The sequence below is a fragment of the Coregonus lavaretus genome (assembly GCF_964263955.1).
Source record: "Coregonus lavaretus genome assembly, chromosome: 9".
NCBI lineage: Eukaryota > Metazoa > Chordata > Actinopteri > Salmoniformes > Salmonidae > Coregonus > Coregonus lavaretus.
In genome coordinates, this window is record NC_139996.1 from 25,964,986 (window position 1) to 25,992,015 (window position 27,030).

A 27,030-nucleotide genomic window follows, 5' to 3' on the forward strand; every position below is an offset into this window, starting at 1 on the left:
CTTGTATGTCTTCCATTTCCTAATAATTGCTCCCACAGTTGATTTCTTCAAACCAAGCTGCTTACCTATTGCAGATTCAGTCTTCCCAGCCTGGTGCAGGTCTACAATTTTGTTTCTGATGTCCTTTGACAGCTCTTTGGTCTTGGCCATAGTGGAGTTTGGAGTGTGACTGTTTGAGGTTGTGGACAGGTGTCTTTTATACTGATAACAAGTTCAAACAGGTGCCATTAATACAGGTAACGAGTGGAGGACAGAGGAGCCTCTTAAAGAAGAAGTTACAGGTCTGTGAGAGCCAGAAATCTTGCTTGTTTGTAGGTGACCAAATACTAATTTTCCACCATAATTTGCAAATAAATTCATTAAAAATCCTACAATGTGATTTTCTGGATTTTTTTTCCTCAAATTTGTCTGTCATAGTTGACGTGTACCTATGATGAAAATTACAGGCCTCTCTCATCTTTTTAAGTGGGAGAACATGCACAATTGGTGGCTGACTAAATTATTTTTTTCCCCCACTGTACTTATGTATCAAAAGTAAATGTAATTGCTAAAATATACTTAAGTATCAAAACTAAAAGTATAAATCACTTCAAAGTCCTTTATTAAGCAAAGCAGACAGCAACATCTTGTTTTGAAAATGTACGGATAGCCAGGGGCACACTCCAACACTATTTACAAAATATGCATTTGTGTTTAGTGAGTCCGCCAGGCCAGAGGCAGTAGGGATGACCACGTGTTCTCTTGATAAGTGTGTGAATTTGACCATTTTCCTGTCCTGCTAAGCATTCAAAATGTACTTTTGGTTATCAGGGAAATATATGGAGTAAAAAATACAATATTTTCTTTAGGAATGTAGTGAAGTAAAAGTAAAAGTTGTCAAAAATATAAATAGTAAAGTAAAGTACAGATACCCAAAACAACTACTTAAGTAGTACTTTAAAGTATTTTTACTTAAATACTTTACACCACTGGCCCTATATTCCCTCAACCTACGTATGTTCCCTCAGTCCTACGTTCCGTCAGTCCTACGTTCCGTCAGCCCTATGTTACCTCAGCCATAAGCTCCCTCAGTTCTATGTTCCCTCAGTTCTATCTTCTAAACCACGGGTCAGGGAAAAAAGGGAGTGCTAACAAATATTTTACATAGCTTATATGTTGACACCCATGATGTACACGTCTTTTGGTGAGTTGATCCACTGTCATTGCATGATGGAACAAAGATGGGCAGTATTTCTGTTACATGTTTTTTAATACGTATTTCAATTACTTTTGAGTATTTTGTAATTTTTATCTCATTGTCCTGAATTACAATGCAATTAGTTGTTTTGAATAAGTTACACAATTTCAAAATACTTAATACTTTTTTTATACCATTTTTATAGCGGCTCACAATTGTGTGGCCCCCTATCACCCCAAATGTACTGCATTGGTGTCAGAAGTGTGATAGCATTATGGTGTGATAAAAGCGTCTGCTAAATGACCAAAATGTTATGTGAAAATGAACACTTGCAAAGCACACTGGGTGTAATTCTAGTGATCTCTGTCCCCAAACAAGGCCAAATTTGATTACAATAAAAATTATTTGGACAATAAGCATTTGTGCAAAAAAAAATATTAATTGGTTCAGTGGGTACTGAGGGAATATAGGGCTGAGGGAATATAGGGCTGGGGGAACATAGGGTTGAGGGAACATAGGGCTGAGGGAATATAGGGCTGGGGGAAAATAGGGTTGTGGGAACATAGGGCTGAGGGAATATAGGGCCCAGGGAACATAGGGTTGAGGGAACATAGGGTTGAGGGAACACAGGGCTGAGGGAACATAGGGTTGAGGGAACATAGGGCTGGGGGAATATAAGGTTGGGGGAACATAGTGCTGAGGGAATATAGGGCTGAGGGAACATAGGGCTGAGGGAACATCAAATCAAATCATATTTTATTTGTCACATACACGTGTTTAGCAGATGTTATTGCGGGTGTAGCGAAATGCTTGTGCTTCTAGCTCTGACAGTGCAGTAACATCTAACAAGTAATATCTAACAATTTCACAACATATACCCAATACACACAAATCTAGTAAGGAATGGAATTTAAGAATATATACATATACATATATGGACAAGCAATGACAGAGCGGCATGGACTAAGATAAAGTAGAATATTATAGAATAGAATACAGTATATACATACAGTGGGGAAAAAAAGTATTTAGTCAGCCACCAATTGTGCAAGTTCTCCCACTTAAAAAGATGAGAGAGGCCTGTAATTTTCATCATATGTACACGTCAACTATGACAGACAAAATGAGAAAAAAAAATCCAGAAACTCACATTGTAGGATTTTTAATGAATTTATTTGCAAATTATGGTGGAAAATAAGTATTTGGTCAACTTCAAACAAGCAAGATTTCTGGCTCTCACAGACCTGTAACTTCTTCTTTAAGAGGCTCCTCTGTCCTCCACTCGTTACCTGTATTAATGGCACCTGTTTGAACTTGTTATCAGTATAAAAGACACCTGTCCACAACCTCAAACAGTCACACTCCAAACTCCACTATGGCCAAGACCAAAGAGCTGTCAAAGGACACCAGAAACAAAATTGTAGACCTGCACCAGGCTGGGAAGACTGAATCTGCAATAGGTAAGCAGCTTGGTTTGAAAAAATCTACTGTGGGAGCAATTATTAAGAAATGGAAGACATACAAGACCACTGATAATCTCCCTCGATCTGGGGCTCCACGCAAGATCTCACCCCGTGGGGTCAAAATGATCACAAGAACGGTGAGCAAAAATCCCAGAACCACACGGGGGGACCTAGTGAATGACCTGCAGAGAGCTGGGACCAAAGTAACAAAGCCTACCATCAGTAACACACTACGCCGCCAGGGACTCAAATCCTGCAGTGCCAGACGTGTCCCCCTGCTTAAGCCAGTACATGTCCAGGCCCGTCTGAAGTTTGCTAGAGTGCATTTGGATGATCCAGAAGAGGATTGGGAGAATGTCATATGGTCAGATGAAACCAAAATATAACTTTTTGGTAAAAACTCAACTTGTCGTGTTTGGAGGACAAAGAATGCTGAGTTGCATCCAAAGAACACCATACCTACTGTGAAGCATGGGGCTGGAAACATCATGCTTTGGGGCTGTTTTTCTGCAAAGGGACCAGGACGACTGATCCGTGTAAAGGAAAGAATGAATGAGGCCATGTATCGTGAGATTTTGAGTGAAAACCTCCTTCCATCAGCAAGGGCATTGAAGATGACACGTGGCTGGGTCTTTCAGCATGACAATGATCCCAAACACAACGCCCGGGCAACGAAGGAATGGCTTCGTAAGAAGCATTTCAAGGTCCTGGAGTGGCCTAGCCAGTCTCCAGATCTCAATCCCATAGAAAATCTTTGGAGGGAGTTGAAAGTCTGTGATGCCCAGCAACAGCCCCAAAACATCACTGCTCTAGAGGAGATCTGCATGGAGGAATGGGCCAAAATACCAGCAACAGTGTGTGAAAACCTTGTGAAGACTTACAGAAAACGTTTGACCTGTGTCATTGCCAACAAAGGGTATATAACAAAGTATTGAGAAACTTTTGTTATTGACCAAATACTTATTTTCCACCATCATTTGCAAATAAATTCATTAAAAATCCTACAATGTGATTTTCTGGATTTTTTTTTCTCATTTTGTCTGATATAGTTGACGTGTACCTATGATGAAAATTACAGGCCTCTCTCATCTTTTTAAGTTGGAGAACTTGCACAATTGGTGGCTGACTAAATACTTTTTTTCCCCACTGTATGAGATGAGTAGTGCAAGATATGTAAACATTATTAAATTGACTAGTGTTCCATTTCTTAAAGTGGCCAGTGATTTCAATAGGCAGCAGCAGCAGCCTCTAATGTGCTAGTGATGGCTATTTAACAGTCTGATGGCCTTGAGATAGAAGCTGTTTTTCATTCTCTCAGTCCCAGCTTTGATGCACCTGTATTGACCTCGCCTTCTGGATGATAGCGGGGTGAACAGGCAGTGTCTCGGGGGGTTGATGTCCTTGATGATCTTTTTGGCCTTCCTGTGACATCGGGTGCTGTAGGTGTCTTGGAGGGTGGGTAGTTTGCCCCCGGTAATGCGTTCGGCAGACCGCACCACCCTCTGAGGAGCCCTGCGGTTGCGGGCGGTGCAGTTGCCGTACCAGGCGGTGATACAGCCCGACAGGATGCTCTCAATTGTGCATCTGTAAAAGTTTGTGAGGGTTTTAGGTGCCAAGCCAAATTTCTTCAGCCTCCTGAGGTTGAAGAGGCTCTGTTGCGCCATAGAGTTGAGGGAACATAGGGCTGAGGGAATATAGGGCTGAGGGAATATAGGGCCCAGGGAACATAAGTTGAAGGAACATAGGGCCCAGGGAACATATGACTGAAGGAACATAAGGCTGAGGGAACATAGGGCTGAGGGTACACTATAAACCAGCAAGAGTGGCCAACTCTTCTCCTAGAGAACTATGGTACATACAGGAGTTTTCTCCATCCCTGCTCTAACACATCTGATTATAATAGTCAGCTGATTGGCTGATTTGGGTGTGATAGAGTAGGCCAGGCCTAGACCTGGAACAAAAGCCTGTTTTTATGTTTTCAAGTTATAACCAGTAACTTTCCTGGAAGAGGGTTGGCCACCCGTCATACAGTGAACATAAGCAAGACAAGGCAGGCAGTAGGTGTCACATAGATCAGTTGACAGAATTTTAATGATTCAAGGTATGAATCTTCAAAAAGCAAACATATAGAGTAGGATGGGGTGATGGGGAAACCTGCCACGGCCAGGCAAAAAGTACAGTGATATAGTGACCTCTTGTGGTAGACCACGGACTTTTTCATTTCTCAAACACTGGTGACGACGTTCAAATGCGCCAACTGTCTCGGTAATCACATGATTTTTATGTTGCGTCAGTTGTGTAGTGTAGCAAACTCTAGCAGCTATTTTCTCAATGATACAGGGAATATCACATAACATTGGAGAATATGAGACGTGCAGAAGCTAGTGAACACGTAGAGTAATTTTGTGGAATCCTTAGGCCTCGACCTTGAACACTTTTTTAAAGCGAAGTAGTTAGATAGATAGCTAACGTTAAGCACGTTTCCTTTTCATGACTAACTTCTGCTTGTTGTACCAGTCAGTCAGAATGGGTCATTTTCTATATCTCACCACCTTACTGTACCTGCTTGTTACGAGTTGCTCGGGCTCCCCTCCCTCGAATTTCATCCTCCTGTTCGCGGACGACATGGGGTTCGGCGACCTAGGATGCTACGGCCATCCCACCTCGCTCACCCCAAACCTGGACCGATTGGCGGCCGACGGACTGAGATTCACCGACTTCTACTCCACCAGTCCCGTCTGCAGCCCCTCCAGGTAGTAACTAACTAGCAACATATTACAGTAACAATAGCTAATATCCGTATCAAAATCAGGAGGAGGTGGGGTATTTATGAGGAACAATTCTATTGATTGGGGGTGAGTGAGGTTGGCAGTGAAAAAAAATCGAACTATTGGTCACGTGCACAGGATACAGCAGGGGTACACTCAACTACTCAGTGTTGCCAATTTAGCGACTTTGTCTCTATTTAGCGAGTTTTCAGACCCCTCTATCATCTACATATCGTTCTTACTCTTCTCAAAGAGCAGCGGGGGCCCTCTATATTTAGCGAGTTTTCAGACCCCTCTATCATCTACATATCGTTCTTACTCTTCTCAACGAGCAGCGGGCCCACCCGTCCCACCCGTCCCATGCCCCCCCCCCCCCCCCGTCCCCCCCCCCCACCCGTCCCAAGGGCCCCCCCCCCCCACCCCGTCCCATGGGCCCCCACCCCCCCCCACCCGGTCCCATGGGCCCCATCCCGTCCCCACAAAATGTACATTAAATTAGACTAAAATTTGAATTAATTACAACTTCTTTCGAATGTAAACATGTGCAACATTGCATCAACATTGCTGAAGAACAAAAGTGGTTGCATTATTATTTATGCAAAAAGTGCACTGTGAAACATTGTACATGGGCCTTTTTTTCTTCTTCTGGAGAACAAAATAGTTGAACCAAAATAATCATCTGAATGCACAGAACGTCACTGTGGGCCATGCAATATTCATGTATAAGTCACTCTGGGCCTTGCCCTGCATTAATGAGAGAAATGACACTTTCTGTCTCCTGCCAGTGCTTTGAACTTTGGCACAAATGGTGTGAGATCAACTCTGAGACACTGGTGCAGGTGTTCATCGGTGAGCCTGGTGCGGTATTTGTTTTGAATAAAGTTCATTGTGGAGAAGGCTGATTCACAGCTGTATGTGGAGCCAAACATGGTCTGGATGTATAGTGCCAGTTTCTTGAGAACAGGACATTAGCTGCAGGCACCATCTTTCCCCAGAAAGTGACAGGGTCACAATCACCAGCCTGCTCCTTCAAAGCCACAATTTCTTGCAGATCAATCAACTCCATTTGCAGTGATGCAACATCTAGCCATCTGAAAATCTGTTTTGCTTTTTCTGACAACTTTGTTACATTTGTGACCAAGAAGGGGTTCTGGATGAGCAGCAGCAGTTCTCTTCCAACAGTGAAGTCATCAAAGCGAGCCTTGAAGTTATCCATCAACTTCTGGATGAAATCAACATGGTTGGGAACATCTTTGTCTCCCTGCGTTTGCACCAAAAGATTGCAGAAGTGGACAAGTTCTCCCTGGAGATCATTCTTGAAAAGCTCCAATTTCTTCTGGAAAGCCCGGACTGCTGTTATCATATCACACACTGTGTTGTCCCATCCCTGCAGCTTAACATTCAGTTGATTAAAGTGTGATGTAATGTCTGTGAAAAATGCAACTGTTTCCATCTTCTCATCTTCCAAAAACTTGAGTTGCCTTGTCACCCTTTTGCTCTGATAAGAAAGCTTTGCTTTCCTCCTGAATGGCCCAAAAGTGTTCCAAAACCCTGCCTTTGCTGAGCCATCTCACATTGTTGTGCAGTAGTAAGTCATCAAAATGGGCATTGGCCTCTGTCAGAATGCCTTGTAGCAGGCGGTGTTGTAGGGATGATGTTGCTCTCAAAAAGTTGATCAGTTTCGTCATCATTGTCTTGACCTCAGAATAATATTTTCCCAGACTGGCAGGACAGATTGATGGATGATGCAGTGATATGATGTCAGGTCAGGGTGGTCCTCTTTCAAATGTGCATCCAGTCCCCTCCCTCATCCTATCATGGCTGGAGCTCCATCTGTGGTGATGGAGACCACTGACTTCAGATCTATCCCGCTTTTTGCCAGCACTTTGATGGCCTCACGGATATCCTCTCCCCGTGTGTGTGCTTCTAAATTTGTTAAGCCCAACAGCTCCTCACAGAATTATTTATTTGTTTCATTATAAAATCTGACAAACACCAGACACTGGGCATTATCAGTGTTAACTGTTTCTTCATCCACAGCTAATTTAAATGCATGGTGCATTCTGAATGGCCTCATCAAGTTGTGAAGTTAAATCTTCAGCTAATATTTCAGTTCTCCTCATTGCTGTGGAATCTTGACAGTGGGATCGGTTTGATCTTTTCCCTGAGCTCATCTTTTTGTTCACCTTCAAGCAAGGTGTCAGCAACTTCACACATGCATTTCTTTACCATCTCAGCGTCTGAAAATAGTTTTTTTGTGTTTTCCCAAAACACAAGCTATCCTCAGTGAACACTCAATTGCATGTTGTTGGGCTGTCAGGGAATTGACAAGGACTTTGGTGGAACTCTCATATTGGGATTGGAGTTGGTTAATCTTGTTTGTTCTCACCTCCGTGTTCAGGGGATACGTCTGATCGAATTTAGTATTCCTGGTGTCATAATGACGCTTAACATTGGCACTTTTCACGAGAGCTACGGACTCACTGCATATCAGTGGCAGTGGCAGTGGCGGCAGGTAGCTTAGTGGTTAAGAGCGTTGTGCCAGTAACCGAAAGGTCGCTGGTTCTAATCCCCGAGCCGACTAGGTGAAAAATCTGTCGATGTGCCCTTGAGCAAGGCACTTAACCCTAATTGCTCCTGTAAGTCGCTCTGGATAAGAGCGTCTGCTAAATGACTAAAATGTAAAAAAAATGTAAAATATCAGGCACATTGGTTTTGTGCTAGTTGCGGGGAGAATTAATAAATACTGTTCCGTCCACTCGTCTTTGAATATACGGTTTTCGGAGTCATCTTTGATTTTTGATTAACAAGCCATATTAACAAAGATACTGGTAACTAAGCTCCTACTATCTGTGATATTTACAGTTGAACCGCGGTCAAATCTTTCTGTTTCTTTCTGCCTGCTTGTCCCAAGGTTCCGCGGAGGATATTTGGATTAATGTGATTGGGTAAGACGCGGCCTCTTGTATTTGCATACAGTGGGGAAAAAAGTATTTAGTCAGCCACCAATTGTGCAAGTTCTCCCACTTAAAAACATGAGAGAGGCCTGTAATTTTCATCATAGGTACACGTCAACTATGACAGACAAAATGAGAAAAAAAATCCAGAAAATCACATTGTAGGTTTTTTTTATGAATTTATTTGCAAATTATGGTGGAAAATAAGTATTTGGTCAATAACAAAAGTTTCTCAATACTTTGTTATATACCCTTTGTTGGCAATGACACAGGTCAAACGTTTTCTGTAAGTCTTCACACACTGTTGCTGGTATTTTGGCCCATTCCTCCATGCAGATCTCTTCTAGAGCAGTGATGTTTTGGGGCTGTCGCTGGGCAACACAGACTTTCAACTCCCTCCAAAGATTTTCTATGGGGTTGAGATCTGGAGACTGGCTAGGCTACTCCAGGACCTTGAAATGCTTCTTACGAAGCCACTCCTTCGTTGCCCGGGCGGTGTGTTTGGGATCATTGTCATGCTGAAAGACCCAGCCACGTTTCATCTTCAATGCCCTTGCTGATGGAAGGAGGTTTTCACTCAAAATCTCACGATACATGGCCCCATTCATTCTTTCCTTTACACGGATCAGTCGTCCTGGTCCCTTTGCAGAAAAACAGCCCCAAAGCATGATGTTTCCACCCCCATGCTTCACAGTAGGTATGGTGTTATTTGGATGCAACTCAGCATTCTTTGTCCTCCAAACACGACGAGTTGAGTTTTTACCAAAAAGTTCTATTTTGGTTTCATCTGACCATATGACATTCTCCCAATCCTCTTCTGGATCATCCAAATGCACTCTAGCAAACTTCAGACGGGCCTGGACATGTACTGGCTTAAGCAGGGGGACACGTCTGGCACTGCAGGATTTGAGTCCCTGGCGGCGTAGTGTGTTACTGATGGTAGGCTTTGTTACTTTGGTCCCAGCTCTCTGCAGGTCATTCACTAGGTCCCCGCAGGTGGTTCTGGCATTTTTGCTCACCGTTCTTGTGATCATTTTGACCCCACGGGGTGAGATCTTGCGTGGAGCCCCAGATCGAGGGAGATTATTAGTGGTCTTGTATGTCTTCCATTTCCTAATAATTGCTCCCACAGTTGATTTCTTCAAACCAAGCTGCTTACCTATTGCAGATTCAGTATTCCCAGCCTGGTGCAGGTCTACAATTTTGTTTCTGGTGTCCTTTGACAGCTCTTTGGTCTTGGCCATAGTGGAGTTTGGAGTGTGACTGTTTGAGGTTGTGGACAGGTGTCTTTTATACTGATAACAAGTTCAAATAGATGCCATTAATACAGATAACGAGTAGAGGACAGAGGAGCCTCTTAAAGAAGAAGTTACAGGTCTGTGAGAGCCAGAAATCTTGCTTGTTTGTAGGTGACCAAATACTTATTTTCCACCATAATTTGCAAATAAATTCATAAAAAATCCTACAATGTGATTTTCTGGATTTTTTTTCCTCAATTTGTCTGTCATAGTTGACGTGTACCTATGATGAAAATTACAGGCCTCTCTCATCTTTTTAAGCGGGAGAACTTGCACAATTGGTGGCTGACTAAATACTTTTTTCCCCCACTGTATCTGCAATATTAAGCTGATCCATCCCCCCCCCCCCCAAAAAAAAAACATCCTCCAGCATGACCGGTTTGGCGGTGGGTCAGTCATGGTGTGGGGTGGCATTTCTTTGGGGGGCTGCACAGCCCTCCATGTGCTCGCCAGAGGTAGCCTGACTGCCATTAGGTACCAAGATGAGATCCTCAGACCCCTTGTGAGACCATATGCTGCTGCGGTTGGCCCTGGGTTCCTCCTAATGCAAGACAATGCTAGACCTCATGTGGCTGGAGTGTGTCAGCAGTTCCTGCAAGAGGAAGGCATTGATGCTATGGACTGGCCCGCCCGTTCCCCAGACCTGAATCCAATTGAGCACATCTGGGACATCATGTCTCGCTCAATCCACCAACGCCACGTTGCACCACAGACTGTCCAGGAGTTGGCGGATGCTTTAGTCCAGGTCTGGGAGGAGATCCATCAGGAGACCATCCGCCACCTCATCAGGAGCATGCCCAGGCGTTGTAGGGAGGTCATACAGGCACGTGGAGGCCACACACACTACTGAGCCTCATTTTGACTTGTTTTAAGGACATTACATCAAAGTTGGATCAGCCTGTAGTGTGGTTTTCCACTTTAATTTTGAGGGTGACTCAAAATCCAGACCTCCATGGGTTGATACATTTGATTTCCATTGAACATTTTTGTGTGATTTTGTTGTCAGCACATTCAACTATGTAAATAAAAAAGTATTTAATAAGATTATTTCATTCATTCAGATCTAGGATGTGTTATTTTAGTGTTCCCTTTATTTTTTTGAGCAGTGTATTTTCACATTTGTCACAAACTCCATATAGACCGTTAGAAACTTCTAGATAATCACATCAAAGAATACTTCAGTTAGTTTAACAATCCTCATTCAACCCAAATCAGCCTCTCCTTCATTCTCTCAGCGGAACCAAAAAAACATACTGTCATTTCCTAGGAGACTGCCATGCCTGTCCCAGAAAACACACTCTTCCACTACTTTCTACAATAACATCAAGCTCTATTTACCCCTTATAAATACTCTCCTGAGGATATTCATTATCACCTCTATGCTTACCTATTATTATTTCATTCAATGTTAGTAACATTCAATGTTAATAATTAAACACTTGCATCAAATATCCACTTCTGATAATGTTTTTAAAATGTAGTTCGCCTTTTTTAAATGTCATTTTGGTGCCATGATTCAAAATGTTACATGTCATTGGCTCCATCTCCTGGTCGTTTTGAGTATTTCATTTTATGGCGATTTATTACGTCAAAAGGTCCGTAACCCATTCCTCTCTTTTATAATGTCTTTCACACTACGGGACTAAAAACCCACTATCTTTATAATGTACCATACATTAAGGATGCCTTCCGCCCATTCTCTTTATGATGTCTGTAACATCAAGGGTTTACCTGAGTCCATCCAATGGAATCATCCACTCTCTTTATAATATAATATTTTAAATCATATTAAAGGTGCCCTGCGCCTTCTCTCACTATTCTGTTGCATTTACTCCTTACTTCGACCACACCCTAATTTGAATCATAGCACCATGTAATAGTCAAATTATATATTCCTCCTTACATCCTACTAAATAACTCAATACCACTCATCGTCCCCCTTCAAAAATATTGAATTTTAAAGTTCGTTACAGTTCAGCTTTACCACAGATAAGCAGAAGTCTGCTTACCTGTTAGTTGAGCTGTGAACTGCATCCTGTTCGTTTAGACGCCAATCTGTTATGATGAGTTTCTCAGGTATCAAAGAATCAAGGATGCAAGGATATTCTTAGACATTCTGTGGAGATTTCATACCAAGTATTTATTGAATCACGAGCTCGTGGGTTCATCTAACCAACGGACATAGCTTTGCCCTTCGTCAGTTGAACTCTTGACCAAAGGAAACACTCTACCTTATATACCCTTCTATTACCATCTTCCTGGCATACATCTGGCAAGTCTCCATGGGCACTCCCTGTCTTTGATGTTCATCACTCTTTACCCCAAGTCACTAACCTAAACATCACTCATGATATCCTAAACATCAGTAATCTCCTTTGACGTAATGGAATGTAGACTTTCTGTCTCCTAACCACTTATCTAGTAACTCTAACCTGTTCCCCACGATACTATGACATGACATCATTATACCATAAAAACATCATATCAGTTATGCATATGCTTTCCATATTTCTTCTGTAAGAAGCATTTCAATGTAGACCTATCCATAGGCCAATTACCACGTGTGTAAGGGGTTAAGGTGCAGGTATACAGCTTAGGGTTAGTTGTTCAACAGTTATGGCCTGGGGGTAAAAGCTATCTTGAAACCTGTTGGTCTGAGACTTAATGCTCCGGTAGTGCCTGCCAGAAGGTATCAGAGAGAGCGGACCATAGCTGGTGGCTGGAGTCCTTGACGATCTTCCGTGCCTTCCTCAGACACTGCCTGGTGTAGATGTCCTGCATGGCTGGTAGCTCGCCCCAGTGATGGTCTGGTCAGTCTTCACCACCCTCTGTAGAGCCTTGCGGTTCAGGGCATTGCAGTTGCCGTACCAGGCAGTGATGCAGCCAGACAGAATGCACTCAATGGTGCACCTGTAAAAGTTCCTGAGGATCTAAGGGGCCATGCCAAACCTCTTCAACAGTATGATGGGTACACTGAGCTCCTGACCCCCCCCCCCCCCCCCCCCCCCAGAGGTCGTCAGCAAACTTGATGATAGAGTTGCCGTTGTTTGGCCACATGTGAGTGAACAGGAAGGGACTAAGCACCCCCCCTGTTCCAGAGGTGTTGTTGCCTACCCTAACCATCTGGGGTCTGCCTGTCAGGAAGTCCAGGATCCACGATTTCAGTCACTTGAACTATAACCTCACTGACAAAGTTTTCTGAATTGAATGTAATATCTGATCAAAGACACACTGTGCAGCGCAATGTCTATTTTGTTTTCTTCAATCATTTGTATCAATGTTTTAAATAAATTAAATTATGATTGTATTTTCCCATCAGGGCGTCTTTGCTGACAGGGCGCTACCAGACCCGTTCAGGGGTGTACCCGGGGGTGTTCTACCCTGGTTCCCGCGGGGGTCTACCGCTGAACGAGACCACCATAGCGGAGGTGCTAAAGCCCCTGGGTTATGCCACGGCAGCCATGGGGAAATGGCACCTGGGGGTGGGGGAGAACGGGATGTACCTGCCCACCCGACAGGGCTTTGACCACTACCTGGGGGTCCCCTACTCCCATGACATGGTCAGTGTGTTCACTGGTAGTTGTTAATTGATTGGGTGATTGGTTGGGCGATAGATTGGTTAACTGGTAGTTACTATACTGAACCAAAATATAAACGCAAACATGTAAAGTGTTGGTCCCATGTTTAATTAGCTGAAGAAAAAAATTCCTAGAAATGTCCATACGCACAAAAAGCTTATTTCTCTCTTGTGCACAAATTCTCAAGTTTTGAAGAGTGTGCAATTGGCATGCTGACTGCAGGATATGTCGACCAGAGCTGTTGCCAGAGAATTGAATGTTAATTCCTCTACCATAAGCCACCTCCAATGTCGTTTTAGAGAATTTGGCAGTACGTCCAACCGGCCTCACAACTGCAGACGACGTCTAACCACGCCAGCCCAGGACCTCCACATCCGGCTTCTTCACATACGGGATTGTCTGAGACCAGCCACCTGGACAGTTGATGAAACCGTGGGTTTGCACAACTGAAGAATTTCTGCACAAACTGTCAGACACCGTCTCAGGAAGCTCATCTGCGTGCTCGGCGTCTTCACCAGGGTCTTGACCTGACTGCAGTTCGGCGTCGTGACCAACTTCAGTGGGCAAATGCTCACCTTAGATGGCCATTGCCGTGCTGGAGAAGTGTGCTCTTCACGGATGAATCCCAGTTTCAACTATACCGGGCAAATGACAGACATGGCGTCGTGTGGGAGAGTTGTTTGTGGATGTCAACATTGTGAACAGAGTGCCCCATGGTGGAGCTGGGGTTATGGTATGGGCAGGCATAAGCTACGGACAACGAACACAATTGCATTTTATCGATTTGCAATTTGAATGCACAGAGAGACCTTGACGAGATCCTGAGGCCCATTGTCGTGCCATTCATCTGCTGCCATCACCTCATGTTTCAGCATGATAATGCACAGCTCCATGTCGCAAGGATCTGTACACAATTCCTGGAAGCTGAAAATGTCCCAGTTCTTCCATGGCCTGCATACTCACCAGACATGTCACCCGTTGAGCATGTTTGGGATGCTCTTGATCGACGTGTACGACAGTGTTCCAGTTCCCGCCAATATCCAGAAACTTTGCACAGCCATTGAAGAGGAGTGGGACAACATTCCACAGGCCACAATCATCAGCCTGATCAACTCTATGTGAAGGAGATGGTGATCACACCAGATACTGACTGGTTTTCTGATCCACGTCCCTACTTTAAAAAAAAGGTATCTGTGACCAACAGATGCATATCCGTATTCCCAGTCATGTGAAATCCATAGATTAGGGCCTAATTTATTTCAATTGACTGATTTCCTTATATGAACTGTAACTCAGTAAAATCTTTGAAATTGTTGCGTCTATATTTTTGTTCGGTGTACAGTTCATTCGGAAAGTATTCCGACCCCTTGACTTTTTCCACATTTTGTTAAATTACAGCCTTAATCTAAAATGGATTAAATCTTTTTTTCCCGTCATTAGTCCACATAAAATACCCCATAATGCCAAAGCAAAAACAGGTTTATAGAAAATGTAGCAAATAATAATAAAATAACAAAAATGAAATCACATTTTTATTTTATTTTTTTATTTATTTTTTATTTCACCTTTATTTAACCAGGTAAACCAGTTGAGAACAAGTTCTCATTTACAACTGCGACCTGGCCAAGATAAAGCAAAGCAGTGCGATAAAAACAACCACACAGAGTTACATATAGGGTAAAACAAAACAAAGTCAAAAATACAACAGAAATACATATAATATACAGTGTGTGCAAATTTAGCAAGTTATGGAGGTAAGGCAATAAAATAGGCTATAGTGCAAAATAATTACAATTAGTATTAACACTGGAATGATAGAATGTGCAAGAGATGATGTGCAAATAGAGATACTGGGGTACAAATGAGCAAAATAAATAACAATATAGGGATGAGGTAGTTGGGCGGGCTAATTTCAGATGGGCTGTGTACAGGTGCAGTGATCTGTAAGGTGCTCTGACAACTGATGCTTAAAGTTAGTGAGAGAGATACAGTGGGGAAAAAAAGTATTTAGTCAGCCACCAATTGTGCAAGTTCTCCCACTTAAAAAGATGAGAGAGGCCTGTAATTTTCATCATAGGTACACGTCAACTATGACAGACAAAATGAGGAAAAAAATTCCAGAAAATCACATTGTAGGATTTTTAATGAATTTATTTGCAAATTATGGTGGAAAATAAGTATTTGGTCAATAACAAAAGTTTCTCAATACTTTGTTATATACCCTTTGTTGGCAATGACACAGGTCAAACGTTTTCTGTAAGTCTTCACAAGGTTTTCACACACTGTTGCTGGTATTTTGGCCCATTCCTCCATGCAGATCTCCTCTAGAGCAGTGATGTTTTGGGGCTGTCGCTGGGCAACACAGACTTTCAACTCCCTCCAAAGATTTTCTATGGGGTTGAGATCTGGAGACTGGCTAGGCCACTCCAGGACCTTGAAATGCTTCTTACGAAGCCACTCCTTCGTTGCCCGGGCGGTGTATTTGGGATCATTGTCATGCTGAAAGACCCAGCCACGTTTCATCTTCAATGCCCTTGCTGATGGAAGGAGGTTTTCACTCAAAATCTCACGATACATGGCCCCATTCATTCTTTCCTTTACACGGATCAGTCGTCCTGGTCCCTTTGCAGAAAAACAGCCCCAAAGCATGATGTTTCCACCCCCATGCTTCACAGTAGGTATGGTGTTCTTTGGATGCAACTCAGCATTCTTTGTCCTCCAAACACGACGAGTTGAGTTTTTACCAAAAAGTCATCTGACCATATCACATTCTCCCAATCCTCTTCTGGATCATCCAAATGCACTCTAGCAAACTTCAGACGGGCCTGGACATGTACTGGCTTAAGCAGGGGGACACGTCTGGCACTGCATGATTTGAGTCCCTGGCGGCGTAGTGTGTTACTGATGGTAGGCTTTGTTACTTTGGTCCCAGCTCTCTGCAGGTCATTCACTAGGTCCCCCCGTGTGTTTCTGGGATTTTTGCTCACCGTTCTTGTGATCATTTTGACCCCACGGGGTGAGATCTTGTATGGAGCCCCAGATCGAGGGAGATTATCAGTGGTCTTGTATGTCTTCCATTTCCTAATAATTGCTCCCACAGTTGATTTCTTCAAACCAAGCTGCTTACCTATTGCAGATTCAGTCTTCCCAGCCTGGTGCAGGTCTACAATTTTGTTTCTGGTGTCCTTTGACAGCTCTTTGGTCTTGGCCATAGTGGAGTTTGGAGTGTGACTGTTTGAGGTTGTGGACAGGTGTCTTTTATACTGATAACAAGTTCAAACAGGTGCCATTAATACAGGTAACGAGTGGAGGACAGAGGAGCCTCTTAAAGAAGAAGTTACAGGTCTGTGAGAGCCAGAAATCTTGCTTGTTTGTAGGTGACCAAATACTTATTTTCCACCATAATTTGCAAATAAATTCATTAAAAATCCTACAATGTGATTTTCTGGAATTTTTTTCCTAAATTTGTCTGTCATTGTTCACGTGTACCTATGATGAAAATTACAGGCCTCTCTCATCTTTTTAAGTGGGAGAACTTGCACAATTGGTGGCTGACTAAATACTTTTTTTCCCCACTGTAAGTGTCTCCAGCTTCAGAGATTTTTGCAATTTGTTCCAGTCATTGGCAGCAGAGAACTGGAAGGAATTGCGGCCAAAGGAGGTGTTGGCTTTGGGGATGACCAGTGAGATATACCCGCTGGAGCGCAGACTACGGGTGGGTGTTGCTATGGTGACCAATGAGCTAAGATAATGCGGGGATTTGCCTAGCAGTGATTTTATAGATGGCCTGGAGCCAGTGGGTTTGGCGACGAATATGTAGTGAGGACCAGCCAGCAAGAGCGTACAGGTCACAGTGGTGGGTATTATATGGGGCTTTGGAGACAAAACGGATGGCACTGTGATAGACTACATCCAATTTGCTGAGTAGAGTGTTGGAGGCTATTTTGTAAATGACATCGCCGAAGTCAAGGATCGGTAGGATAGTCCGTTTTACGAGGGCATGTTTGGCAGCATGAGTGAAGGAGGCTTTGTTGCGAAATAGGAAACCGATTCTAGATTTAACTAGAGTAGATTTTACATAAGTATTCAGACCCTTTACTCTGTACTTTGTTGAAGCACCTTTGGCAGCGATTACAGCCTTGATTCTTCTACAAGCTTGGCCCACCTGTATTTGGGGAGTTTCTCCCATTCTTCTCTACAGATCCTCTCAAGCTCTGTCAAGTTGGATGGGGAGCGTCGCTGCATAGCTATTTTCAGGTCTCTCCAGAAATATTTGTTTGGGTTCAAGTCCAGGCTCTGGCTAGGCCACTCAAGGACATTCAGAGACTTGTCCCGAAGCCACTCCTGCGTTGTCTTGGCTGTGTGCTTAGGGTTGTTGTCTTGTTGACCTTAGAAGGTGAACTTTTGCCATAGTCTGAGGTCCTGAGCGCTCTGGAGCAGGTTCTCATCAAGGATCTCTCTGTACTTTGCTCTGTTCATCTTAGCCTCAATCCTGACTAGTCTCCCAGTCCCTGCTGCTGAAAACCGTGCCCACAGCATGATGCTGCCACCACCATGCTTCACTGTAGGGATGGTTCCAGGTTTCCCCCAGATGTGACGCTTGTCAATCAGGCCAAAGAGTTCAATCTTGGTTTCATCAGACCAGAGAATCTTGTTTCTCATGGTCTGAGAGTCTTTAGGTGCCTTTTGGCAAACTCCAAGCGGGCTGTCATGTGACTTTTTACTAAGGAGTGGCTTCCGTCTGGCCACTCTACCATAAAGGCCTGATCTGGTGGAGTGCTGCAGAGATGTGTTTCCTTCTGGAAGGTTCTCCAATCTCCACAGAGGAACTCTGAAACTCTGTCAGAGTGACCATCGGGTTCTTGGTCACCTCCCTACCAAGGCCCTTCTCGCCCGATTGCTCAGTCTTTGTGGTTCCAAACGTCTTCCATTTAAGAATGATGGAGGCCACTGTGTTTTTGGGGACCTTCAATGCTGCAGAAATGTTGTGTTACCCTTCCCCAGATCTGTGCCTTGAGACAATCCTGTCTCGGAGCTCTACGGACAATTCCTTCGACCTCATGGCTTGGTTTTTGCTCTGACATGCACTGTCAACTGTGGGACCTTTATATAGACAGGTGTGTGCCTTTCCAAATCATGTCCAATCAATTAAATTTACCACAGGTGGACTCCAAGTTGCAGAAACATCTCAAGGATGATCAATGGAAACAGGATGCACCTGAGCTCAATTTCGAGTCTCATAGAAAAGGGTCTGAATAATTATGTAAATAAGGTATTTCAGCTTTTTAATTTTTTGTAAATGTGCAACATTTCTAAAAACCTGTTTTTGCTTTGTCATTATGGGGTATTGTGTGTAGATTGAGACATTTTTATTTAATACATTTTAGAATAGGGCTGTAACGTAACAATGTGGAAAGAGTCAAGAGGTCTGAAAACTTTCCGAAGGCACTGTATACAGTGAGGGGAAAAAAGTATTTGATCCCCTGCTGATTTTGTATGTTTGCCTACTGACAAAGAAATCATCAGTCTATAATTTTAATGGTAGGTTTATTTGAACAGTGAGAGACAGAATAACAACAACAAAATCCAGAAAACGCATTTCAAAAATGTAATAAATTGATTTGCATTTGTAATGAGGGAAATAAGTATTTTACCCCCTTTCAATCAGAAAGATTTCTGGCTCCCAGGTGTCTTTTATACAGGTAACGAGCTGAGATTAGGAGCACACTCTTAAAGGGAGTGCTCCTAATCTCAGCTTGTCACCTGTATAAAAGACACCTGTCCACAGAAACAATCAATCAATCCGATTCCAAACTCTCCACCATGGCCAAGACCAAAGAGCTTTCCAAGGATGTCAGGGACAAGATTGTAGACCTACACAAGGCTGGAATGGGCTACAAGACCATCGCCAAGCAGCTTGGTGAGAAGGTGACAACAGTTGGTGTGATTATTCGCAAATGGAAGAAACACAAAATAACTGTCAATCTCCCTCGGCCTGGGGCTCCATGCAAGATCTCACCTTGTGGAGTTGCAATAATCATGAGAACGGTGAGGAATCAGCCCAGAACTACACGGGAGGATCTTGTCAATGATCTCAAGGCAGCTGGGACCATAGTCACCAAGAAAACAACACACTACGCCGTGGTAACACACTACGCCGTGAATGACTGAAATCCTGCAGCGCCCGCAAGGTCCCCCTGCTCAAGAAAGCACATATACAGGGCCGTCTGAAGTTTGCCAATGAACATCTGAATGATTCAGAGGAGAACTGGGTGAAAGTGTTGTGGTCAGATGAGACCAAAATCGAGCTCTTTGGCATCAACTCAACTCGCCGTGTTTGGAGGAGGAGGAATTCTGCCTATGACCCCAAGAACACCATCCCCACCGTCAAACATGGAGGTGGAAACATTATGCTTTGGGGGTGTTTTTCTGCTAAGGGGACAGGACAACTTCACAGCATCAAAGGGATGATGGACAGGGCCATGTACCGTCACATCTTGGGTGAGAACCTCCTTCCCTCAGCCAGGGCATTGAAAATAGGTCGTGGATGGGTATTCCAGCATGACAATGACCCAAAACACACGGCCAAGGCAACAAAGGAGTGGCTCAAGAAGAAGCACATTAAGGTCCTGGAGTGGCCTAGCCAGTCTCCAGTCCTTAATCCCATAGAAAATCTGTGGAGGGAGCTGAAGGTTCGAGTTGCCAAATGTCAGCCTCGAAACCTTAATGACTTGGAGAAGATCTGCAAAGAGGAGTGGAACAAAATCCCTCCTGAGATGTGTGCAAACCTGGTGGCCAACTACAATAAACGTCTGACCTCTGTGTTTGCCAACAAGGGTTTTGCCACCAAGTATTAAGTCATGTTTTGCAGAGGGGTCAAATACTTATTCTCTCATTAAAATGCAAATCAATTTATAACATTTTTGACATGCGTTTTTCTGGATTTTTTGTTGTTATTCTGTCTCTCACTGTTCAAATAAACCTACCATTAAAATTATAGACTGATCATGTCTTTGTCAGTGGGCAAACGTACAAAATCAGCAGGGGATCAAATACTTTTTTCCCTCACTGTATTGTCAGTGTCTCTCTTACATTTTTTTGGTCTTCATTGCCACAGCTAAGGGAGAGAAAGGACATAGACACTTTTGCCTTAGTTTGCTCTCTTTCTCAATCTTGCTATCATCCTCTTCTCCCTCTCTGCCTCCCCCTTTGTTTGTATCTCTCTTAACTCTCTCTCCTTGTCTCTTTCTTTCTTAGGGACCCTGTCAGAACCTGACATGTTTCCCTCCGGACGTTAAATGCTTCGGACACTGTGACGTCGGCGTGGTAACCATCCCACTAATGCACAATGATGTTATCAAGCAGCAGCCTGTGGACTTCCTGGATCTAGAGAGGGCTTACAGCGACTTCGCCACAGACTTCATCACCCAGTCTACCAGGAAGAAACAACCCTTCTTCCTCTACTACCCCTCTCATGTAATCGTCTCTTCTTACTCTACTACTTTCTCATGTAATAATCTCTTCTTCCTCTACTACCCTCCCATGTGGGAAGCTAGCAATCATTTCAAGTTCAAAGGTAGTGGTTGCTCCTCCAACAACTTTCCAGGTGAACAGCCCCCCCCCCTCTGTCCTCCAGCACACCCACTACCCCCAGTATGCAGGCCCAGCAGCGGCAGGGCGGTCTCGTAGGGGTCCGTTTGGTGATGCTCTGCTGGAGTTTGACTCTACAGTAGGGAACCTGCTCTCAGCTCTGGAACAGACTGGAGTCCTCAACAACACTCTCATACTGTTCACTGCTGATAATGGGTAGGAACTATGTTGGTGTGTGTGATGGTGTGTCAGTGTAGTTTACTAGTAGCGTGTATGGATATTATGTAATAGTTTAGTTGCCTACCGTTTGTGTTTACTACTGGTTTTACAACAAATGTGAAAGGACTAAGAGCCTTTCACATTTTAACTTTTGGTGAATATCTCTCCGCTCCCTCTCTCTACCCATCCAGACCTGAATTGATGCGTATGTCTCGGGGGGGTAATGCTGGTCCTCTGAAGTGTGGTAAGGGCACAACCTACGAAGGGGGCATGAGAGAACCTGCCATCGCTTACTGGCCTGGGACCATCACACCAGGTCTGTCAGGAGAGATATGTAGTCCTTTCAACTACAAAATACATGCATCATCACACTCACCCACCCATATTGGCTGAATGTTGTAGCCTTCAAGATTCCTTGTTTAATTTTAAAGTCAAATTTTTTGCAGGCTTATCAAACTGCTGACAGGTGTGTATGGGGGTATTCACAGAGCAGGAGTTAGTTGGTGTGGGCACATTTAGCCAGGCCCCCTTTGTTACAGCCTTATTCTAAAATGTATTAAATGTTTTGTTTGCCCTCATCAATCTACACACAATGCCCCATAATGACAAAGCAAAAACAAGTTTAAAAAAATAAAACTGAAATATCACATTTACATAAGTATTCAGACCCTTTACTCTGTACTTTGTTGAAGCACCTTTGGCAGCGATTACAGCCTTGAGTCTTCTTGGGTATAACGCTACAAGCTTGGCACACCTGTATTTGGGGAGTTTCTCCCATTCTTCTCTGCAGATCCTCTCAAGCTCTGTCAGGTTGGATGGGGAGCGTCGCTGCACAGCTATTTTCAGGTCTCTCCAGGGTTCAAGTCCGGGCTCTGGCTAGGCCACTCAAGGACATTCAGAGACTTGTCCCGAAGCCACTCCTGCATTGTCTTGGCTGTGTGCTTAGGGTTGTTGTCCTGTTAGAAGGTGAACTTTTGCCATAGTCTGAGGTCCTGAGTGCTCTGGAGCAGGTTTTCATCAAGGATCTCTCTGTACTTTGCTTCGTTAATCTTTGCCTCGATTCTGTCTCCCAGTCCCTGCCGCTGAAAAACATCCCCACAGCATGATGCTGCCATCACCATGCTACACCGTAGGGATGGTGCCAGGTTTCCTCCAGACGTGACACTTGGCATTCAGGCCAAAGAGTTAAATCTTGGTTTCATCAGACCAGACAATCTTGTTTCTCATGGTCTTAGGTGCCTTTTGGCAAACTCCAAGCGGGCTGTCATATGCCTTTTACTGAGGAGTGGCTTCCGTCTGGCCACTGTACCGTAAAGGCCTGATTGGTGGAGTGCTGCAGAGATGGTTGTCCTTCTGGAAGGTTTTCCCATCTCCACAGAGGAACTCTAGAGCTTTGTCAGAGTGACCATCAGGTTCTTGGTCAGCTCCCTGTACCAAGGCTCTTCTCCCCCGATTGCTCAGTTTGGCCGGGCGGCCAGCTTTAAGAAGAGTCTTGGTGGTTCCAAACTTCTTCCATTTAAGAATGATGGAGGCCACTGTGTTCTTGGGGACCTTCTATGCTGCAGACATTTTTTGGTACCCTTCACCAGATCTGTGCCTCGACACAATCCTGTCTCAGAGCTCTACGGACAATTCCTTCAACCTCAAGGCTTGGTTTTGCTCTGACATGCACTGTCAACTGTGGGACCTTATATAGACAGGTGTGTGCCTTCCCAAATCATGTCCAATCAATTGAATTTACCACAGGTAGACTCCAATCAAGTTGTAGAAACATCTCAAGGATGGTCAATGGAAACAGGGTGCACCTGAGCTCAAATCGGAGGGCCTGTTGTCTGGACCTATGGCAGTCTCTATGGGGGTGCCACAGGGTTCAATTCTCGGGCCGACTCTTTTCGCTGTGTATATCAATGATGTCGCTCTTGCTGCTGGTGACTCTCAGATCCACCTCTATGCAGACGACACCATTTTGTATACATCTGGCCCTTCACTGTGTTAACAAACCTCCAAACAAGCTTCAATGCCATACAACACTCCTTCCGTAGCCTCCAACTGCTCTTAAACACTAGTAAAACTAAATGCATGCTCTTCAATCGAACGCTGCTGTTACCCGCCCACCCGACTAGAATCACTACTCTCGGCGGGTCTGACCTAGAGTATGTGGACAACTACAAATACCTAGGTGTCTGGTTAGACTGTAAACTAGCCTTCCAGACTCACATTAAGCATCTCCAATCCAAAGTTAAATCTAGAATCAGCTTCCTATTTCGCAACAAAGCCTCCTTCACTCATGCTGCCAAACATGCCCTCGTTAAACAGACTATCCTACCGATCCTTGACTTCGGAGATATAGCCTCCAACACTCTACTCAGCAAATTGGATGTAGTCTATCACAGTGCCATCCGTTTTGTCACCAAAGCCCCATATACTACCCACCACTGTGACCTGTACGCTCTTGTTGGCTGGTCCTCACTACATATTCGTCGCCAAACCCACTGGCCCCAGGTCATCTATAAATCACTGCTAGGCAAATCCCCGCCTTATCTTAGCTCATTGGGCACCATAGCAACACCCACCCGTAGTATGCGCTCCAGCTCTCACTGGTCATCCCCAAAGCCAACAACTCCTTTGGCCGCTATTCCTTTCAGTTCTCTGCTGCCAATGACTGGAACAAACTGCAAAAATCTCCGAAGCTGGAGACTCTTATCTCCCTCACTAACTTTAAGCATCAGTTGTCAGAGCAGCTTACCGATCACTGCACCTGTACACAGCCCATCTGAAATTAGCCCACCCAACTACCTCATCCCCATATTGTTATTTATTTTGCTCATTTGCACCCCAGTATGTCTATTTGCACATCATCTCTTGCACCTCTATCATTCCAGTGTTAATACTAAATTGTAATTATTTTGCACTATGGCCTATTTATTGCCTTACCTCCATAACTTGCTATATTTGCACACACTGTATATACAGTATCTCACAAAAGTGAGTACACCCCTCACAATTTTGTAAATATTTGAGTATATCTTTTCATGTGACAACACTGAAGAAATGACACTTTGCTACAATGTAAAGTATTGAGTGTACAGCTTGTATAACAGTGTAAATGTGCTGTCCCCTCAAAATAACACACAGCCATTAATGTCTAAACCGCTGGCAACAAAAGTGAGTACACCCCTAAGTGAAAAAGTCAAAATTGGGCCCAATTAGCCATTTTCCCTCCCCGGTGTCATGTGACTCGTTAGTGTTACAAGGTCTCAGGTGTGAATGGGGAGCAGGTGTGTTACATTTGGTGTCATCGCTCTCACACTCCCTTATACTGGTCACTGGAAGTTCAACATGGCACCTCATGGCAAATAACTCTCTGAGGATCTGAAAAAAAGAATTGTTGCTCTACATAAAGATGGGCTATAAGAAGATTGCCAAGACCCTGAAACTGAGCTGTAGCACAGTGGCCAAGACCATACAGCGGTTTAACTGGACAGGTTCCACTCAGAACAGGCCTCGCCATGGTCGACCAAAGAAGTTGAGTGCACGTGCTCAGCGTCATATCCAGAGGTTGCCTTTGGGAAATTGACGTATGAGTGCTGCTAGCATTACTGCAGAGGTTGAAGGGGTGGGGGGTCAGTCTGTCAGTGCTCAGACTATATGCCGCACACTGCATCAAATGGGTCTGCATGGCTGTCGTCCCAGAAGGAAGCCTCTTCTAAAGATGATGCACAAGAAAGCCCGCAAACAGTTTGCTGAAGACAAGCAGACTAAGGACATGGATTACTGGAACCATGTCCTGTGGTCTGATGAGACCAAGATAAACTTATTTGGTTCAGATGGTGTCAAGTGTGTGTGGCGGCAACCAGGTGAGGAATACAAAGACAAGTGTGTCTTGCCTACAGTCAAGCATGGTGGTGGGAGTGTCATGGTCTGGGGCTGCATGAGTGCTGCCGGCACTGGGGAGCTACAGTTCATTGAGGGAACCATTAATGCCAACATGTACTGTGTCATACTGAAGCAGAGCTGGAAAATGATGGTGGCCACACAAAATATTGACACTTTGGGCCCAATTTGGATATTTTCATTTAGGGGTGTACTCACTTTTGTTGCCAGCAGTTTAGACATTAATGGCTGTGTGTTATGTTATTTTGAGGGGACAGCAAATGTACACTGTTATACAAGCTGTACACTCACTACTTTACATTGTAGCAAAGTGTCATTTCTTCAGTGTTGTCACATGAAAAGATATACTCAAATATTTACAAAAATGTGAGGGGTGTACTCACTTTTGTGAGATATTGTATATTTTCTGTTGTATTTTTGACTTTGTTTTGTTTACCCCATATATAACTCTGTTTTTTATCACACTGCTTTGCTTTATCTTGGCCAGGTCGCAGTTGTAAATGAGAACTTGTTATCAACTGGTTTACCTGGTTAAATAAAGGTGAAATAAAAATAAAATGTCATGTCTCATAGCAAAGGGTCTGAATACTAATGTAAATAAGGTATTATTTTCTTATTTTCTTCATTCGCAAAAATTTCAAACCAATTTTTTGCTTTGTCATTATGTCGTTATTGTGTGTAGAATGCTGTGGAAAATGTTTTATTTAATCCATTTTAGAATAAGGCTGTAACGTAACAAAATTTGGAAAAAGTAAAGGGGTCTGAATACTTTCCGAATGCACTGTACATCTAATTTGAACTACATTTCCTAGGGGTCACCCATGAGCTGGCCAGCACCCTGGACGTCATGCCCACCATCGCAGGGCTGGCGGGGGCCAAACTACCAATGGTGCAGCTGGACGGCGTGGACATGATGGACATCTTGGTCAACCACGGACCGGTATGGGAGACAGTATTCACTTCATACTCAGAGTGTAGTTAAATGCCATTTGGGCTGAAGAATAGAAGCATAATGTGTTCTTGACTTAAACACTTGCTCCCTGTGTGCCTGGACATTGTTATTCATACCTTTTTAACTTCCTGTGTTGTAGAGTAAGAGAGAGGCCATGATGTTCTACCCTACAGACCCTAATGAGAAGTACGGCCTGTTCGCTCTCAGGCTGGGCAAATACAAGGCTCACTTCTACACACGCGGTAACTGTCATTACTGCAGAATAGGGTACTCCCAAAGTTCCTGTTTTGTGTTCCTGATGTGATTGCTGTGCTCTTTTGTAATTAGCCTTTTAACAACAAGATGCATTCCTAAACAATATGGCAAAGGGGCCAGCAAGAGGCTGAAATGGAACCTGGCCTAAATCTAAAATGTCTATCTGAACCACCTTCCCTCGTTGTCTGTCCCTCAGGTGCAGGCCACAGTGAGACCACCCCAGACCAGGACTGTCACATAATCTCCTTCCTGAAGCCCCATGATCCTCCCCTGCTGTTTGACCTGGAGTCTGACCCCAGTGAGAACTACCCCTTGTCCCCACTGGGACGCCCCGACCTGCAGGCCCTGCTGCAGAGGATAGGCGCGGTCAAGGAACAGTTTGAAGCCTCCATGGAGTTTGGGGAGAGCCAGATCGGGAAAGGAAGCGACCCTGATCTAGAGCCCTGCTGCACCCCACACTGCACCCCCAAACCTTCGTGCTGCCAGTGTGGCTGATGCACCCTCAAACCTACAGTATTGCTTGTACTATACCTTTTGTAAGACTAGTTCTAGTACCTCTATTACTGTGGATGGGGTACCCCAAACGTAACCTCTGAAAGTGTGGAAAGACAGTTATTTAAGCCATATGAGAGACTGTGGGAAGCAGGACTTTATCAAACATTAGAAATGGTACATCCAGTATGGCCACCGTTCCACATGAGTGTCTGATCTAGCAATTCTAATTTTATGGATGAGGGCAGCCTCATGTGGACAAACCCTGCATTCCAGTGACAACAACACCCAAAGACTACTGTAATGGGCCCAGTTTCCGAAAAGCATCTTAAGGCTAAGTTCATCGTTAGAACCTTCGTAGGAGCATCATTAAATCTCCGAGCTGTT

The 27,030-nt window shown here is 44.1% G+C and overlaps 1 protein-coding gene across 1 annotated transcript; it reads left to right on the forward strand.

Annotated features, from left to right (window-relative positions):
- Positions 1-4,911: 4,911 nt before the first annotated feature.
- Positions 4,912-27,030, forward strand: arsa (arylsulfatase A). The gene is made up of 8 exons (XM_084168270.1): positions 4,912-5,393; positions 12,983-13,223; positions 20,499-20,717; positions 20,878-21,047; positions 21,242-21,366; positions 25,757-25,884; positions 26,036-26,138; positions 26,348-27,030. Exons 1-8 carry the CDS (start codon positions 5,131-5,133, stop codon positions 26,644-26,646), a joined length of 1,548 nt encoding a protein of 515 aa, XP_084024396.1. The 5' UTR covers positions 4,912-5,130; the 3' UTR covers positions 26,647-27,030.